The 16,982-nt window shown below is 48.2% G+C and overlaps 7 protein-coding genes across 7 annotated transcripts; 3 read left to right on the plus strand and 4 right to left on the minus strand.

Annotated features, from left to right (window-relative positions):
• Positions 1 to 892: 892 nt before the first annotated feature.
• Positions 893 to 3,160, plus strand: FMAN_13794 (uncharacterized protein; the record flags this gene model as incomplete). Its single annotated transcript, XM_041833307.1, has 4 exons — positions 893 to 897; positions 987 to 1,123; positions 1,183 to 1,574; positions 2,627 to 3,160. The coding sequence occupies 4 exons, from the start codon at positions 893 to 895 to the stop codon at positions 3,158 to 3,160; spliced, it is 1,068 nt and encodes a 355-aa protein (XP_041683684.1).
• A 207-nt stretch (positions 3,161 to 3,367) lies between these two features.
• FMAN_13795 (uncharacterized protein) lies at positions 3,368 to 4,844 on the minus strand (the record flags this gene model as incomplete). Its single annotated transcript, XM_041833309.1, has 2 exons — positions 3,368 to 3,430; positions 3,483 to 4,844. The coding sequence occupies 2 exons, from the start codon at positions 4,842 to 4,844 to the stop codon at positions 3,368 to 3,370; spliced, it is 1,425 nt and encodes a 474-aa protein (XP_041683685.1).
• A 1,699-nt stretch (positions 4,845 to 6,543) lies between these two features.
• FMAN_13796 (putative NADPH2 dehydrogenase chain OYE2) lies at positions 6,544 to 7,593 on the plus strand (the record flags this gene model as incomplete). The annotated part of the gene is made up of 1 exon (XM_041833310.1): positions 6,544 to 7,593. The coding sequence occupies one exon, from the start codon at positions 6,544 to 6,546 to the stop codon at positions 7,591 to 7,593; it is 1,050 nt and encodes a 349-aa protein (XP_041683686.1).
• Positions 7,594 to 8,278: 685 nt separating this feature from the next.
• On the plus strand, positions 8,279 to 9,823 carry FMAN_13797 (uncharacterized protein; the record flags this gene model as incomplete). The annotated part of the gene is made up of 1 exon (XM_041833311.1): positions 8,279 to 9,823. The coding sequence occupies one exon, from the start codon at positions 8,279 to 8,281 to the stop codon at positions 9,821 to 9,823; it is 1,545 nt and encodes a 514-aa protein (XP_041683687.1).
• Positions 9,824 to 12,131: 2,308 nt separating this feature from the next.
• On the minus strand, positions 12,132 to 13,211 carry FMAN_13798 (uncharacterized protein; the record flags this gene model as incomplete). Its single annotated transcript, XM_041833312.1, has 1 exon — positions 12,132 to 13,211. The coding sequence occupies one exon, from the start codon at positions 13,209 to 13,211 to the stop codon at positions 12,132 to 12,134; it is 1,080 nt and encodes a 359-aa protein (XP_041683688.1).
• A 926-nt stretch (positions 13,212 to 14,137) lies between these two features.
• Positions 14,138 to 15,124, minus strand: FMAN_13799 (uncharacterized protein; the record flags this gene model as incomplete). The annotated part of the gene is made up of 2 exons (XM_041833313.1): positions 14,138 to 14,794; positions 14,852 to 15,124. 2 exons carry the CDS (start codon positions 15,122 to 15,124, stop codon positions 14,138 to 14,140), a joined length of 930 nt encoding a protein of 309 aa, XP_041683689.1.
• Positions 15,125 to 15,960: 836 nt separating this feature from the next.
• On the minus strand, positions 15,961 to 16,935 carry FMAN_13800 (uncharacterized protein; the record flags this gene model as incomplete). The annotated part of the gene is made up of 1 exon (XM_041833314.1): positions 15,961 to 16,935. One exon carries the CDS (start codon positions 16,933 to 16,935, stop codon positions 15,961 to 15,963), a length of 975 nt encoding a protein of 324 aa, XP_041683690.1.
• Positions 16,936 to 16,982: the final 47 nt, after the last annotated feature.

The raw sequence follows: 16,982 nt of genomic DNA on the forward strand, positions 1-16,982 counted from the left end.
CGAAACAGTCAGAGACCGGCTTTTGGTGTAGAGAGTTAGCATGAGTCGACTGATGTAAGTGCCTCTGCCTAATTCGATTGTTTTTCCTTGAAAAGATGTTTAGGCACAGGTGAGGCATGTATTGGGCTATTCCCTTGACCTCAATCTTGGCTACATAGAAGAGCTCACAAGGAGCTTGTGTTGAAGAAAATCGATTTGTTCATGCATTGGCCGTGGCTGAGATTCTTTTTTGGGCATCAGTAAGATTAATTCTCACCCGTGGTGAAACATGCAGCTTTACTGTGGTGTTCTGTAGGCTCTCGTTAGGGGCAAGACAAAAGCAGGCTGTGACAGCCTGCAGCGCCAAGACTCTCATCACCAATGGCTATCCATTATTGGGAGAGCAGCTGAAAATATTGCACATTGGAATTGAGCTATCGAGCGCCACGGGATCATGTAAATTGTGATAGGGGTCACTGGCAGGATTGTTTTAAAGGGGTACTTGGGTTTAAAGATCCCCCCTCTTCTCAAACTCGAGAGCCTTATTCTTGTTGACTCAAATCTTGCAAGAAACCGCTCGGCGACATGTATAGACTCAACTTAACTCTTGCCTTTATCTCATTTTATCTCTTTAGTCGTATCGTACCCGTGCAATGTGACTCAATAATTGGCTATACGGTCACAGATGGAACAAGTATTTCTTCCCTTTGAACACCCAGATGGCATTCAGTAACCAAAAACTTCTCAGCCGAAACGCTTAGTTACCCGAGCTCAGTATCCTTCCGAACGACGTTCAAGTTCTCTGGAGACCCAGACACATACGCGCATTGTGACTGGTTCACTTCCGACGAATATTATCGTGTCGGTACATCCTGTATCGGCAGTACGGCTTACTTCACCCAATGGATTAAAGATGGTGTCAGTACCTCTTCTACGCTGGTTTGGTAATACACCCGCAATATTTTGGGATTATCACAGGCTTAGATTAAACTGACATTCTTGAATAGCAACGGCGATTGCGTGGCCATCAGGTTGTACGATAACCCCGACGATTTGGAGGGTCGTCGATGGTTGGTCAGCTGCGACGACTCCATCGGTGTTTCAACCAGTATCAGCACGTTATTCTTAGACGATCCAACAGACTGTGTGTATTGCATTATACTGGAATAATTGAGTAGAAAACTGACGTTGGTGGAATTGTAGGGGACACCGCGACCGAAAGCACGACAACTACGAGCGAGTCCCCGATCACTGTGACCGTTGGTGTATCATCAACACAGATTGAGATCAGTTCATCCGCCACATTTCCTTCACGTACATCGGAACCAGAGGAAACAGAGAGTCCTACCGATGGAGGGACCAGAGGCAGTGATGGACCCAGTGGAGGTGTCATCGCTGGTGCTGTGGTCGGCTCAATCGCAGGCGTAGCCCTCATCGTCGGTGTCATAATCTTAGCTTTCAGGATGGGAAGAAGAAGTCAAGGCGACAGCGAGGGCCCAGGTGGCGGATTCAGAGACTCATTGAGGTCTATACCAATGCCAACTAGGGCCTTCCAAGAACCTGAATCGAAGCCGCCTGTTCCGGTCATCCAGCCGGTATTTGTACAGGATAGCCAACCGTACTACAATAGTAGTGAGAACTAGCGGCGATAGTAGGACTTATTATACAAGAGAAGGAATCAGGATGGGAAACAAGAAGGATCTAATGAAGTGTAGAAGGCAACGTTGCCTTGGATAATATCAGGCTAGAGATTGTAGCGCATTGTCACCTAGTCTTGACCCTTCTTTTAATCCCCCAATCCTGTATTTGGATCACTTCAGCTTCGTTCGCGATTTTATACCGTTTGGTCCCGGGCAGCACTCTTGACACCTTCACATATGAATTTGTTTCTGCTTGTCGGGCGACGGCCTACATCTTTCCAGACCACCTGTTGGGTGAGTAAGCAAGGCTTTGGAACGTGAAGCGTTTGAAATCCTCACGGGAGGGACTGATACCAACGAAAGACTCGTTGTACAAGTCTGCAGGCAGCTCGGCATGCTTACTTATTGAGGCAGGGTATGACCAAGCCACTGCCCGCCGACGAAGTTCTTATTCTCTTACATTGCAGACACAAACCTTGTTGTGAGCTGCTTGATACTAATACCATCTTCATACCGGTTAGGTAGTAGTTCTACAAACTGTGTCTCCGCTGACAGTCTACATGTCGACTAGCTCGGTCACTTTCTCCGTGTCCGCGCGGGGATGCCAAGAAATGTGGCTTCTCTTCTGGCGTCAAACTTCGTGTAAGACAAAACGCCCTTGCAGGAGACTGATATACAGCGATATCAGAATATGTTTGAGGTTGAAATGACAAGTTTTAAAGTTTTGAACCACAGTGTGTTGGCCTTTTGTTTCCTCTTGTCTCCCCGTGACTATACGGAGGTATTCATCCTAGCCGATATGCCTCGGCGGTGATTGTCTCTTATGGTTAATATTTAAACATTGTATATTCCAGACAGTCGACTGATTCGCCCCGCAACTTCTTTTCACTTAAACATCCTCTTCTTATAGCCAACTTGACCGCCATACTTCACCAGTTAGAACACGGTGACTTGTCAGCTCATTATGGGGAGGTGCTCACACCTTTACTGAGTCACCTTATCATCAGCTATGGTTACTGGATGGCGGATTCAAGCGCGACTCGTTTGTCTACTATGGTTCGTGGGAAGAAGACAACTCTATCGTGTACCGCATCACCACCAATACCGCCACCGTCAGCAAATTTCTTGCCCCATTCACGCCAATCAAAGCAAACTATGTTCTTCTCAAGGTTCAACTTCCAACACCAGATGCAGCATACAACGCACTGAAGGCAAATGCTCCTCAGGGCATGCTCCCACCGGACGACTTCAAGACCGCCCTAGGAAATAAGAACTTTATGACTGCTGAGCCTTGGGCAGGTTTCAAAGGTTCTGAAATCAGAGAGTTTGTCAGGGCCAACGAGGCTAGGATCCTCATTGAGAAGAGGGAGTATAACACCATGAGGGTCTACACCATTGTTTGGGCACCGAATGGAGAAAGCTGTCGATTGAAGGGCATGGATAGGTTTATCTGGAAGGTAATTGGCGGCGAGCTCAATGTCGACAACTGGACAAACTTTATGCGCCTTGCGGTCTCTGTCACGGTTGGTGGTCCAAACTGAGGTTGGACTAGATACCTCGTCAGCTGTGACAGAATCCAGCAGACTGGACAGAGAAGACACAGAAAATCGATAGTATAGGGTTTAAATTAAAGTAAACTAACACTTGTGGGTATAAAACTATTAAGCAACAATTTTCTAACTCAATCGCAGTTTCAAAGAGTGATTCATAGTCTGTAAGCAAATCACAAAGAGAGAAAGAAGAAGACCTCAGATAGCGGTATCGTAAGTTGGAAGGGCATCATATAAGTCCTGTCCTGCTTGGACTTGTTCCTATTCCCTTATTAGTTGAAACGTCTCCGCATGCTGACTCAACGAAACTCACATAGGTAGGCACATGGTTGATGCCTGTCTCGTGATGTCCTTCGACCGCAATCTGCAGTGGCAGGCGCAGGGTGAAGCTGGAACCATGCGCTCTCGAAGCCAGAACAATTTCTAAAATGTAGGTCCGGCTGATGAGGCAGGAGTAAAAGGTTGGAAGCAAGATCTTGTTATCGGGACTCGGCAGCTCGATAGAAATAGGTAAAATTGCAGTATGTCGAGGCGCTTCCGCCTTGATGATATCACTACTCTTCGAGCCCCGTCTGGAAGCCGTGCGGGGAGGTTCGTCGCCCATGGTAGAGTTCTCCGAGCCTCTACGAGAGCTCGGCACTGACATTGAAGCTGATGTCTGTTCCCAGTGAGGGGCGGGCGACTTGGTTACCGTAGCGCTCTCGTCGAGAACAAAGCTCAGAATGGGATTCGGCATCACGCTGGGGAAGTTGTGTTGATCTGGTAGGAAGCTAAGATGGCCTGTGGAGTAGTATGTCGATGCTTTGATGCTGGCTGACTTTGCGTACATCTCGGGTGGGGTCGCTTTCTTGGAAGTTGGCCAGAACTCAAGATCGATATTGAGTGAGCATTCTGATGGCTGTAGCTTGTCGGCTGAGATGATGACGGGATCCGGTTGACGAGTGGTTGCTCTGACGTAGCCTAGCTTAGAAGAGAGAATGTCTTTTCGGATTGACTTCTCTTGAGTCATAGTGAATCGTGGGTTTCCCGGGAGGATATGCAGAGGAGGCTGCTCTGGAAGATAAGGCATGACTTTGACAGGATGAGTTCTTTCCAGGACCATAGACTTGCCCTTATCGGTCTTGAGAAGTGCCCGCGCATCAACACCGTAGTTGATAGCAACGGTATGAACAGCCATGTCATCGTGCTCCCAAGATCCAACAGTCGGCGGTAACTGTAGATGTCGTTCCCGAATGATTGGATTTCGATGCTTGCAAGCTGCACTGGGTAGTTGGTATGGAATGACGAAAGAGAAAGGAACCTCGTAGGTTTGGCCAGCCTGAAGCACTCCATCGGGCGGCAGGGCACTTTCTGGGATTGGCATTCGAAGCTGAAGGAATTTGTGCCCTGACTTGGGCATAGTTCCTTGATGAAACATTTGAACCAGTGTTGTTTCAGAGCCCGTGAAGACTATCTCGAACGCATCGACGGTTAGATCTGCGCTTGGTGAGAATGACACAGAGCCGGTGATGGTTGAGCCCGAGGTGTAGATCTTGGCCTCAAAGTGTCGATCGATGGTGACTTCGAGAGGACATTCTGACTTTCTTCGCGTGGGAACCCAACTTCCTCTACGCTTTGGCTCAGTCTGTATGGTGTTGATAGGTGTAGTGTTGAACAAAACCTGGGCAGCCGACATTTTGATCGTGTTACTCGAGGGATTGTTAGCGCTGATAGTGAGAAAACAGGATAATCTCAGTCATGAGCTGAGACAATGATGTAGGTTTGAGATGAAGATGAAAGAAGATAAAAAGTGTCGTCCCCCCGATACTTGAGCTGACCTTTCAGTTCCGCCACAAGACGAGTTGGGAGTGCCAACACATGACCCTTTATCTCAGCCAAGGCTCTGGTCTGAGGTGATTGGCCGTCCTGGCCGACGCGACGCCCTGGTAGTGCATTTGGGCACATGTAATTGGCTAACAAAAGCCGACCCCAGACATGGAGCCAAGACCTCCGATTCCCGCACAACTTCACGCCCTGGGACTGACATTTGCCAATTTCTCATCAGACTCATCGAGACAAATGATCAGCAGCTTACCAATCGCAATCCATCACATCTCTATACTCACCTGCCAAGTCGTCGCATGTTCAGGACATTCACAAGCACTTCTGTGGAGAATTCGCTATCTCCTCGGGCTGTCACACTCCTACGAAAGCCAAGAACTAGCAGTAAGCCACCTATCACTGAGTGAGGGGTACCGCCATGATCACAGGGAACAAATCAGCCTATAGTTATCTCGAGCCAAGATATGCTGGTATTTTTCGCAAAGCACCGACTCAAAGATAAGGCTTCGGAGATAGCTGTGCCGCGCTAATCCAAGAAATGCTTTGCTCATGTTGTTGTCGCCGGCTATACGGCGTGCGACGCGCCCTCTCGGGACGTTGCCAGCCGTTGGGGAGGTTATTGATTGGGTTTAGTGGGATGATCTACCCCAGACTCTTGCAGTTTTCGCTTCAAGTGGTGGATGGTGACAGACGGTTAGGGCGGGACAGTGTTTTTCGTGGTGGCCGGTGATCGGCGGGGAAAAGTGAGAACAAAGTGAGAGCACAATATTGCAGGGATTGGTCAAGGTTTTTGTACAAGCGTGCCGAGAATTTGGGCTTGAGTCGGAGATGCTCTCATTTGTGACAGCGTTAACTTTATGTATACTTGGCAGCCACAGCCACCAACGTTGCACTTGGTTCAATTATTAATAAGATTGAGTAAAAGGCGTTGAGGCTCTGAGGAGGCCGTTGAGCAGATTTGAGTGAAAACAGACTTCTGTTGCGCAGAAGCACACGACATCTCAGTACATCATCGTCAATTAAAAAAATCTTCACCATGGAGTCTCCGTCAAAAATGAGAGCACCTCCACAAGCTACCCCAAATACTGTGGAACAAATATCCATTGCTCTCATCTCGTGGAGTGGTCTCGTAATTGCCGATGAGCTTGTTCTCACTCAGCCGCATCTCGACGTAGTCTTTCAATTGGATCGAGGATTTTCCATGGCTCCGTTTCCCCAACGTTGGTCAGGAACTTTTTCATGTCTCCTCAATTATATGGAGATGGAAAAGAAAATGAGAGCATAACTTCCGAAACGCGGTTCAAGATCCACCGACTCCATCGTCAACTTCCGACCGATATTGACAGATGGATCTGATGTGACGTGCTTGGCCAATGCGGGGTCTTATCGCCACGAGGTCAGCTCCGATAATTCGCCGCTCTACGATGAGACCACTGTCTCGGTAATTAGTTTTGGTGTTTTCCGAAGTTTTTGCAAATAGTTACATATTCGACATGACAAACATTACAAGTCCAATCGATATCGGGAGATGCTCGTTGAGGCATCGCGTCGTGATGGCGCCGATGACGCGCTTGAGGGCTGATGAAAACCACGCACCATTGGATATGATGAGGGACTATTATGCGCAGAGAGCTTCAGTTCCCGGCACGCTTCTCATCACGGAAGCGACATTTGTATCTGCCAAATCGCGAGGCCGCGACGAGAACGCGCCGGGTATATTCACGCTGGAGCAGGTCGAAGCGTGGCGACATGTAACAGATGAGGTTCACAACAAAGGGTCCTTCATCTTCATGCAGCTATGGCACGTCGGCAGAGCAGCTCGTCAACATGCGCTGGACAAGGCTGGCCTGGAAATGGTCAGCAGTAGCGACGTTCCCATCAGCGAAGAATATCCTACACCACGGCCCATGACGACCGAAGAAATCAGGGAGTGCGTTGCATCTTTCGCCAGCGCTGCCAGAAATGCCATCGATGCGGGCTTTGATGGGGTCGAGATTCATGCTGCCAATGGATACCTCATCGACCAATTCACGCAAGATACGTGTAACAGACGAACAGATGAATGGGGCGGCAGTGTCGAGAATCGATCACGGTTCTGTCTTGAGATTGCGAAAGCTGTTTCACAGGAGATAGGCCCAGATCGGACAGCTATTCGACTGTCACCTTTCAGTACGTTCCAAGGCATGCGGATGCAGGATCCTGAGCCGCAGTTCACATACCTGATCTCCGAGCTGAAACCTCTGGGGCTCGCGTACCTACATCTAATTGAGCCCCGTATTGCCGGGAACGTGGACAGGGAGACGGACGACCAGGAAAACCTTGACTTTGCGCTTGATGCATGGGCTTGGGCTGGACCAGTCATTCTAGCAGGGGGTTACACAGCGGAAAAGGCAAACAAAGCCTTGGAAACAACTTTCAAAGACCGGCCTGTTGCGTTTGCTTTTGGAAGACACTTTATATCTAATCCTGATTTGCCGCTCAGGCTCGCGAGGAATATTCCCCTGGCGCCGTATCAGAGGGATACTTTCTACAAGGTAAAGAGCACGGATGGATACACGGATTATCCATTCAGCGACGGATGGGAGGAAGGACAAACGGTATAGTAAACGGCGGTATAGACTAGTGATCGACTTATTCGGTACGGTTTGTTCATTATTGCTGTTGTTGACACATGGAATTTGCTGGATGCCTACAGAATAAGCAACGGTAGGCCGCTGCACAAGTCCAGGACCGGGGTGCCCCAAGACAAGATGAGACGAGACGAGAGTGGTTCTGAAGGCGAAAGAGGCCACGTATTTAGGTGTAACTTCCAAAATATCGGACTGTTCTTTGTGAATCCAAAGAGACTCATGCATTACCTGATTTTCTTTGTAAGGCTCATAGCATTGGAAGCCGTTTCAAAGTCGTTAGTGGGGCGGTGAAACGCACGGCCTCAAACATACGATGCTTGACCAAATTCAAGAGGGCAAACAGTGACTGTGCACATAGAAACACAAACAACAAAAACAAGCGAAACCATTCTTACGTGGCTGCCCTTCTTTCGCCCTCCTGCAAGGTCGAGCCAGATTGGGTTCCCGCCGTTGACGCCTGAAGAGTAACACACGTGGCATATCACCTGACTCCGCAACCGCAATCTCATCTACCGCTTTAAAATTGACAGGCATTCTTTTGTGCCCGCACTTCACCATAAGCGACAGCATTACCGTCTCCTCTTTCACCTCACATCTCACTCACAAGTCTCCCCGGAATCTTCGGCAATGCAGGGCATGTCGTCGTCATCCGCCGACAATGCTTCCTGATGCGACAATCGACAGTGCAGCTGAGAAGCTTGCCGAGTTCCGAAATAACAACGCTCTCAACGACATTCTCGACCAATACGCTGTTCTGATCGAAGACTATAAGCGTCTTAAAAGCGATTATGAAGAGGAGCGTGAGGGCAGAGAGCGCTACAAGCAGCTCGCAAGAGGTCAAGAGCGTAATCCCTTTGCTCTCGTAGTCGTCGACGGAGATGGTTACATCTTTGACGAACGCTTCGTCAAAGACGGTGAAGAAGGCGGGAGCAGAGCCGCCAAACAACTCAACGATACTATCAAAGATAGTCTACGCCGCAAAGGTCTCGAATCCTGCGAGGTCATGGTCCGCGTCTACGCCAACCTCACAGGCCTATCAAAAGCCCTCTGCAAAAATGGCCTCGCCGGAGCAGAGAAGCGCTCGTTCTCATCCTTCACAGCTGGGTTCAACCGATCTTACGGTCTCGCTGATTTTATCGACGCGGGCGAATTAAAAGAAAACGCCGACTTCAAAGTCAAAGCCATTCTCCGCCTGTACGCCGACAACGCCCAGTGCAAGCATATTTACTTCGCAGCCTGCCATGATGTGGGCTACGTATCCGACCTTATCCCCTTTAGGGGCAACCGTGAAAGATTCACGCTTATTCGAACGCCGAGTGTGTTGTTTCATAAGGAGTTTGACAGACTTGGTATGAATGTTGAAGAACTCCCTGGCGTGTTCCGCCATGTGCCACTCACATACGCTTATTCTACTGCGCAAACAAAGACGGCTCTTGCGTCGTCCAACAATATGAGCAAAGTCGTCAGCGTACCTTACCCAAATTCTACGATCAAAAGAAACACGAATGATGAAAACTCGGTCTGCAGCTTTTATGCGCAAGGAAATTGCCGATATGGCAGCGGCTGCAAGTTCTCTCACGTTGACAGTAAAACATCCAGTCAGAATAGTACACCCTCGCCGTCAACTATCGGCTCAAGCACAAAGAACTTGACAGGTGATTGGCGACGCGGCTCGAGTATCACCAAGAGTAATATTGAGTCTCTACCTCGAAAGGATGATATCCCAGATGGATGTGTTGCCATCAATGCAGTCGAGGACCGTCTTGACGCTTACCTGCCCCCACCTGACCCCGAAGCCGCAAGACGTCTCAAGATGCTATCGCAGGACAAGAGATTCTGCAATAATGCACAGCTGTATGGTTCATGCGAGAGCGACAACTGTGGATATGAACATGCACCAATTGATAAAGAACTTCTCCCAGCGCTTGAACATCTTTCACGTTCTGTACCTTGTACGCGTGGTGGAGGTTGCCGAAGAGCAAACTGTGTTTACGGCCATGTGTGTCAGCGAGCAGATTGCCGTAACCGAGCTGGTGGGAAAAGCTATTGTCGATTCCGCCCGCGAGTTTGCACCGCAGATTACTCCCCTGTCGACTATGTTACGGCAGTTGACCAGCCGATGATGTCCCCATCCCTTCGCTCCGAAGATGTCGATGGGCGCAACGCCGAGAACGGAGGGACGAATCTATGGGGAGATGAGTAAACAACTACAAACTACAACGGTATACCTGATAGGATGGGTATACACATTAACGCGTTTTGGAGAAGGGGGTTATGGTTCTACCTCGAGGGCCTCATTATAGAATGGCTGAGGCTTGAGGGCGCTCATTATTTTGTGGAATTGCCTTCGCCCGCACAATATGGCAAATACGGAGGGCTGGGAGGTTTTATTGTCCATTCAACTGGACAGGTCAGGAGGATAATTTGGAAGGGCCGTATTCAAGAAAATCGAGTTTGGACGTCTTATGAGAAAGGCACTAGAATACGGTACTTGGACAAATATAAATACAAGGATACTATCGAGGTGAACTTAACATGGGATGTGACAACGCGATTGTGTTTGGTCTAAAATCATCTCAAGCAATGCAAATATTCGGTCAGTTTAGTTAGTATCACCATTTCAATGTTCAGTGAGGCTTCAACTCTGCAGCTTGCAAGCCTCAATGATGATGGACTCTGCCAGGACTGTTACTGCGAAACAAGAAGATTTGCTCTTTATCACCCTAACTAGTCTTGAACATTTCATTGAGTCTAAATGTCGATGATCATGTCTCTCTTCTCGGGTTCAACACACATTTCCCAACGCACCAACACAAATGCCACGCTCAACAAGCTTGCCGAGCCCGAGATGCTTCCTGTTCGAGTGAAAGTGTTGTCGTGGTGATACCGGAGACTTCTCTCTGCTTCGTATAGAGATGGCAGGTAAGATGTGCGTGATTTGGAAGTGGACATCACCGAAGATTGGAAGTCACTTCTAACGCATCTTTCCGGGGGTATGTCGCAGGAGGTTTCATGGGACTTTGGACCAGTCAGATGGGGTGACCTGGATCTGTTGGAGGGGCGCGCGAGACTAACTGATTGTGCGAAGTCACTCTAAATAAAAAGATAAAGACCAAGTACACATTCTTCGCATGTTTTCTTCAGCACTCACGCAGTCTCTCAAGGACGACACAGAACTGGATCTTTGTTGGCTTCAAAGTTGAATTGGCCATTCCTTCACCTTATGGTAGTGGTTGCCCTCACTGAACTGGTACGCGTCATTGTCACGGCCATGGTCCTGCCTCATAGTTGGCCAAAACATTGACGGGTTAACTGGCCTTCGTCTGGAGCACCCAGACTTGACAACTTCGTCATTCTAACACACATGGAAATCCTTCTGCTTCATGCACATCCATCCTATCCATCCCACCCATCGCCAAACTCAAGTTTACAGGCCTTGGTGAGTGAGAACATCTTCACTTCATCCACTGAAATCAGGAGCAATCAAGATACAGCTGACTTTGACAGTGCCCCACGATGCATCCAGTGTCATCGAAGCAAAGTCCCGGCCGATCAAGTTCGAAGCCAAACGATCGACCGACCGGGCACTCGACGAGCAGATGAGCCGACGATCGAACGAAACGAGTCTGGTATTCATCTCGACCGAATCGGATAAATCGAACGGTCGACTGCAGGGCCCCAGCCCATAAAGAGGAATGGCCTAGGCGTCGCGAATGGCAATTATGCAGCGCGCCAGTGTCACGATGCCTGATAGCCTCGAAAGCGAGGGCGAGTGGGATGACTTGATCTTTTACTGGAACTCCTGCGCCTGGTTATCAATGCTGACATTATGCAGTGCTTGTCCACGACCCCTGACGCGTGCCATGCAAACTTGCAAACGGCCAGAAGAGTCTCTTTAGCACTGAAAGCTGGACTCGGTCGGGGGCTCGTCATCGACCTAACGCGTATCAATTCCATAAGGTTCTTGATCAGAAGAGTCCCAATAGGCATAGCGCCAGGCTCGGTTGGGATGGGTTCGTCCCTATAGCAATTCGATGCTTCCTTTAGCATTCATCAAAGAATGGGGAAGATGCTGACCCTCCACATTAAAGTGAGAGGGGAGGCGGGCGGCGACGTCGGACTCTGCAACCTCCTCGTGGTGCCGCCTGGGAACTCGGCCAATGCCGGAGCCAGTGCAGAGACGCAACCTCCCTCATTTATCTTACAAGGCTGATTGATTATACAGGTATAACTCAAGCGAATCTCTGGCTGGCAGATGGAAAGTCAGGGCCAGGGGTCGTTCAGAACGCACAGCTAAGGTTTTGTCGCCTTATTGACAAGGTTACAGAGTCCTGATCAACGGCGAGGCATCTTTGGATTGTCAGGCATAAGAAAACTTCTTTTGTGAATAAGGCTACTCTGCAAGACTTGTGACCTAAATTCCTTGCCCAACATATCCGTGAGCCGCGGTCTGATATGATTTCTCTACTATGCCCGACAGGTTAGAATTAACCAGGGACAACAATAGAGGCTCACAATTCCTCCCAGCCAAGAAGTCCAATCCTGCAATGAAACTTGCGTCCCCGGGAATCGAAACCAAGAGTTTTGATCCCATCGCTATGCTCTTGGCAGATACTCTCTTCCAGCTGCCGCACAAAATCAATCGACGAACTGCCACTTTGACTCGATGTGTCACCCACGGGCTTTACATATTCCCAGTTCTTCAGTATGCCATCATCAGGGCTCGAGATACGCCATCTGCGCCAAGCGCTCCACGGGCGCAAAGGAGGGCAGAGGCCGCAATCGATTTCTAGGAACTTCCTATCTCTAGCGTAGAATGCGTTAAGTCTTGTATGGCAGTAAGCCTCCTCCTTGAAAGTCGGTGCGTCCTTTCTCCTTTTGAGAGTGCGATCGATGAACCACAATTTCTGACAATCTTTCAGCTCAAAAGCAGCATCCATCAACTTGCTGAAATTTGGCCGGTCCCAGGGAAATGGAGAGGCGGATACTTCGTCCCACCACTCAGGGTTATACTCAATTGCAATGTGCTGGAGTCTTCTCCACAGCGGCCGGAGTCCTCCCCGCGTTGGACGAGACCCAACGAAGTGCCAATCGACACTGTCCAGTTTATCAAATTGGAAGATAAAGAGGTCTCTGTGAGGGAACCAAGTCAAGTAGTGCGGAGAGCTTCCCTCGAAGTGCCCTGTTGAAGGCACCTCAAACACCAAGTGGTAAGGATACTCACTCCAAGCTCTCAGATCACTTCGAAAATGCCACCACAGTTTATGAGCAGGCCACTCATACTGCTTGAAACGCTTTTCGATGGCAAGTCGTGACTCTTTGCAGGTATTCCACATTGCACCGTCGATGAGATACGTGGAGATGTTCTCGTTCTTGCGGTCCTTGTCCAGGTTGTTGAAGTATCTATCGGGTGACGGCTCGGATAGTATACCACTGAAGAGGCTACCATGCACCATAGATCGGCCCTCAGCCATGCCTTTCTGGTTCTCATCGTAGTGCCCAAAGATATGAACGCCAGGGTGGTAATCCCGTGGGACAAGCGCCCAAATCATGTCTCGGATCTCCCGGAGGAGATCGGAAAAGTTTGCCATGATCGAATGTGTGATGAAAGATGATAGCTTGGGTGATAGATCCGTAGGAAGTAGAGTGCGCTAGGGGAGGTTTTATAGTGGATGTTGAAATGACTGCGCGTGGCTGGCTTATTTGTGCCAAAGTTTTGTGGTGTTTTATCTGTGCTCGTTACTTCAACCCTGCAGGCAGAAATTAGCGATGTGAGGTTGGTTGGGAAAAGGAAGATCGAAGAAGTCTAAGTTAACTTGGAATTTGTGAATAATAAAGGTTTTTCTTGTACCAGGCACTGACGCACTAATAATTTGCGGCCTGAGTCATTGCTAACCTCTTTCTCATTGTTCACTCAAATCTCTTGTGGCAGTGGCAGAACATTCATCTAGCAGTGGCAGCACCTTCTAGCCTTCTTTGTCCTCCATATTCTAGTGTCTCTCTGAACAGTTCATAGGTCATCCCGCCCAAGAATTCCGATTTGATCATGATACCCTGCTTCAGTGTCGTCTGGATGGCACCGATATTCGAGCCCGTCTTCCAAATATGTAACGAAATTTCGCCCTTTAGTGCAATGGTCAAGCACCTAGGTAGTTAAATGGCTAAAGATAATATATAAGAAATATATTGAATCGGATTATATAGGGTAGATACCCTAGATTAGGCTTAGGTAGCTAATAAGACCTAATCATGTATAATAAAATTTCGGCAAGCAAAACCTATTAATATCTAAACCACTTATTAATGCATAACATGCCTTTACTTTCTAGATTAAGTTTTTAGTATTATTTACAATCCTATTGCCTATATAGAAAGAAAAAAAAGAGATACATATAGATATATACTTAACTAATAACAGTTTATAAAATTATAATTTAATATACTATATTTTAAATTAAATAAAATATTATTGTTTCCTTTACTAACCCCTAAAGGCCCCTTTGTATTTGGTCCAGCCTTATAACTCGTCCCATCCTAGAATCCCAATATGACAGTAAGGCTCGCGAAAATGACCAGAATCTGGTAATGCTTTGTCTCTGAGTTCCAAGTCCAAGCCCCAAAGGAAATCCGGCGAAGAACTAAAGCCATTATCCGACTTGTCCTCCATCGGTTTGATGTATTCCCATTCCTTTTCTAGGTCGCGCCAGTTATGCCAATCTACCTCCAAGAGCCTCCTGTCGCTGGCATAAAAGGCGTTTATCTCATATCCATTGTCTGCCTTTTCTTTGAAAACTGGAGCGTCTTTCTTTCTTTTCAGGGAGTGGTCAATAAACCAAAGTTTCCAGACATGGGGCCACATCTCAAATGCACCCTCCACGATTGCCCAAATGTCATCACCCAGGTCATGTATCAGCTCAGCCGACCACTTTGGGTTGTACTCTAATGCGACATACCTCACCACACTAAAGCCCTCTGCAGAAGTCGCCATTGAAGCCTCAAATCCCAGGAAGCACCAATCGACTTTTTGCAAGTCATTAAACTGAAGGACAAAAAGGTCCCGGTGGGGAAAGACAGTCATCAGGTCAAGAGGCGTACCGTCGAAGCATCCTGTTGTGGCCTTTTTGAAGACTTCTTTTGTTCTATCGTGTCTTGGGTAAGTGTCTTCAACAAAATCCTTTCGCTTTGACTGTTAGTAGCGCTTCTCCATGATGAGCCGGGATTCATGACAAGCTGTCCATAGACCGCCATCGATCAAGTATGTTGAAATGTTCTCGTCGCCAAGGCCCTTGTTCAAGTTCTCAAAGTATCGGCGCCATGAAGGGGCAGCCCATGTCCCGCTTACCACATCATCGGATCTTAGAAAGCGGCTCCCTCTTTTATATCGTTTTGTTTCGTCGTACTGTCCGAAAACATGTACTCCTGGGCGATCATCGCGGACAGCCATGCTCCAAATCTGGTCTCGGAGCTCTCTAGGAAGCTCGGAGAATTTCTCAAACTCTGCCATACTGGAGTACTTGGTGGGTATGAAGTCCCGGTATAGAAGTGATCGCGGGAGCGGGTGGTGGTTGTGTGTTGTCGTTGGTTATCCGATATCCAGGGCGCTTCGTGCTTCTTGTTTCGATGGTATTGATGTGAACAATGGTCTCACAGACTGATTGCCTTATCTTCGGAGGCACTGGGAGTTTATATATGTTTGCATAGCGGCGTGAGTCATAGCTTTCATGTATTTGACTTTGCATTCAGAAATGTTATTTCTAGTTTAGTAATCAGGATAAAAGTTTATTTATTTCTAGTGACATCACTGGAAACTATTCTTCTATTCGAATTCACCGATATTTGAGTCATTTTCCGTGACCGGATACGGAGCTTTCGTGTCGTGGCTATTGTTGAGATGTACTCGCTGCGCCGAATCACGATAGCAACCCTGACATAAGGGTCGACAGAGATGATTATATACGGAAACAACTTGCCCAGTGTGTCTTTTGGCCAGACATAAACACCCTTTCATTATGGTTCCATCGCTACCCGCAATCACCCACTGAGGAAGCACCATGAGCGATACCTTGTGATAGGTAGACGACACTGCAAAACGGCCAGCGACGAGTACTTGGCCCAACTAACAAGAGGTTTGCTTGCGGTGCACTTCAGGCTTAACGGACAATATTGCGACTATGCTAACCCAGACAGTCAACGTTGTGAGTTCTTGGAAACAGGGGAGAGATTCGGCTCTCCATTCTAAAGAGGTGAAGGAATTTGACCTTGAAGAGGAATTCTTTTAAGCCTAAATAAAATCATCTGAATAGCTTTGCCGCATATCCACCAAGTTCCTCCCCTCCAATCTCATAGGTCATCCCAGCCAAGGAGTTTAACCTTGCAGTAAAATCGTCGATCTTCATCGCCACCATACTGCCCAGAACGGCGCCAATTCCAATGCTCATCAGCTGCTATGTTTTCCAGACTGTGCGCAAGACTCAGTGAATCCTCGTCTTTGCCGGTGTATTTGCACTTTCTTTCAGGTGGCTTGATATGTCGCCAGCGGCTTAAAGGTTCATGATTCCAATTGATCTCTATGAACCTTCTGTCACAAGTATAGAAGGTTTTATTGCCGCAGTCTTGTTCCCTCCTGTTTATTTCTTCTCTCGTTCTGAGATTATGGTCAATTATCCATAGCTGAGCATGGACATCGTGAAAGGCCTGGCATAACAGATCAAAATCATCCCACTTGTTTTTAATTCCCCACTCGGCATTCCATTCGATCCCAATATTGATTCCGAAGGCGAAACCTCCGGGTTCAATTTGCTTTCGGATGTCACGAGCGACCTGGGACCAGTCGATGTCCTCGATCTTGCTGGGCTGAATCACAAAGAGATCTGCGTGGGGTTGGACCAGAAATCGCTGTGAATTGCTGCAGGAGATAATCGCGGGCACATGTTTCTCCCAGTCGTAGTGCCGGTAATTGTCCTTTGCTTGCATCTCAAGGATTTTCTTAGATCTCTGAGTAGTCTTCTCCATGACTTCCCTTGACTCTTTACAGGCAGTCCATAATCCGATGTCAGCCATGTATCTAGAGACATTCAAAGTGCCTGGGCTACCATCAAGAGCAGGGAAGCATTTGCTCCTCAATGGCGCATCGAGTTGTTGGCGGGGCGGTCGAGTACCCGAGGCTGTGGTGTCGGAAGTTTCGCCATCTTCTTTTGGCTTCGGAGTCCGAAGTTCAAAGATCTGGACGCCGGCAAGGTCACGTTGACTAGCATCGCTCCATATAATGTCCCGTATCTCTTTGGGCAGGTCGGAAAAACGCCTGAAGCTGGCCATGATAGATGGATTGACAGAAATGTCGAGGTGTAACGGTATCCGCGTGT

The sequence above is a fragment of the Fusarium mangiferae genome (assembly GCF_900044065.1).
Source record: "Fusarium mangiferae strain MRC7560 genome assembly, contig: FMAN_scaffold007, whole genome shotgun sequence".
Lineage (NCBI taxonomy): Eukaryota > Fungi > Ascomycota > Sordariomycetes > Hypocreales > Nectriaceae > Fusarium > Fusarium mangiferae.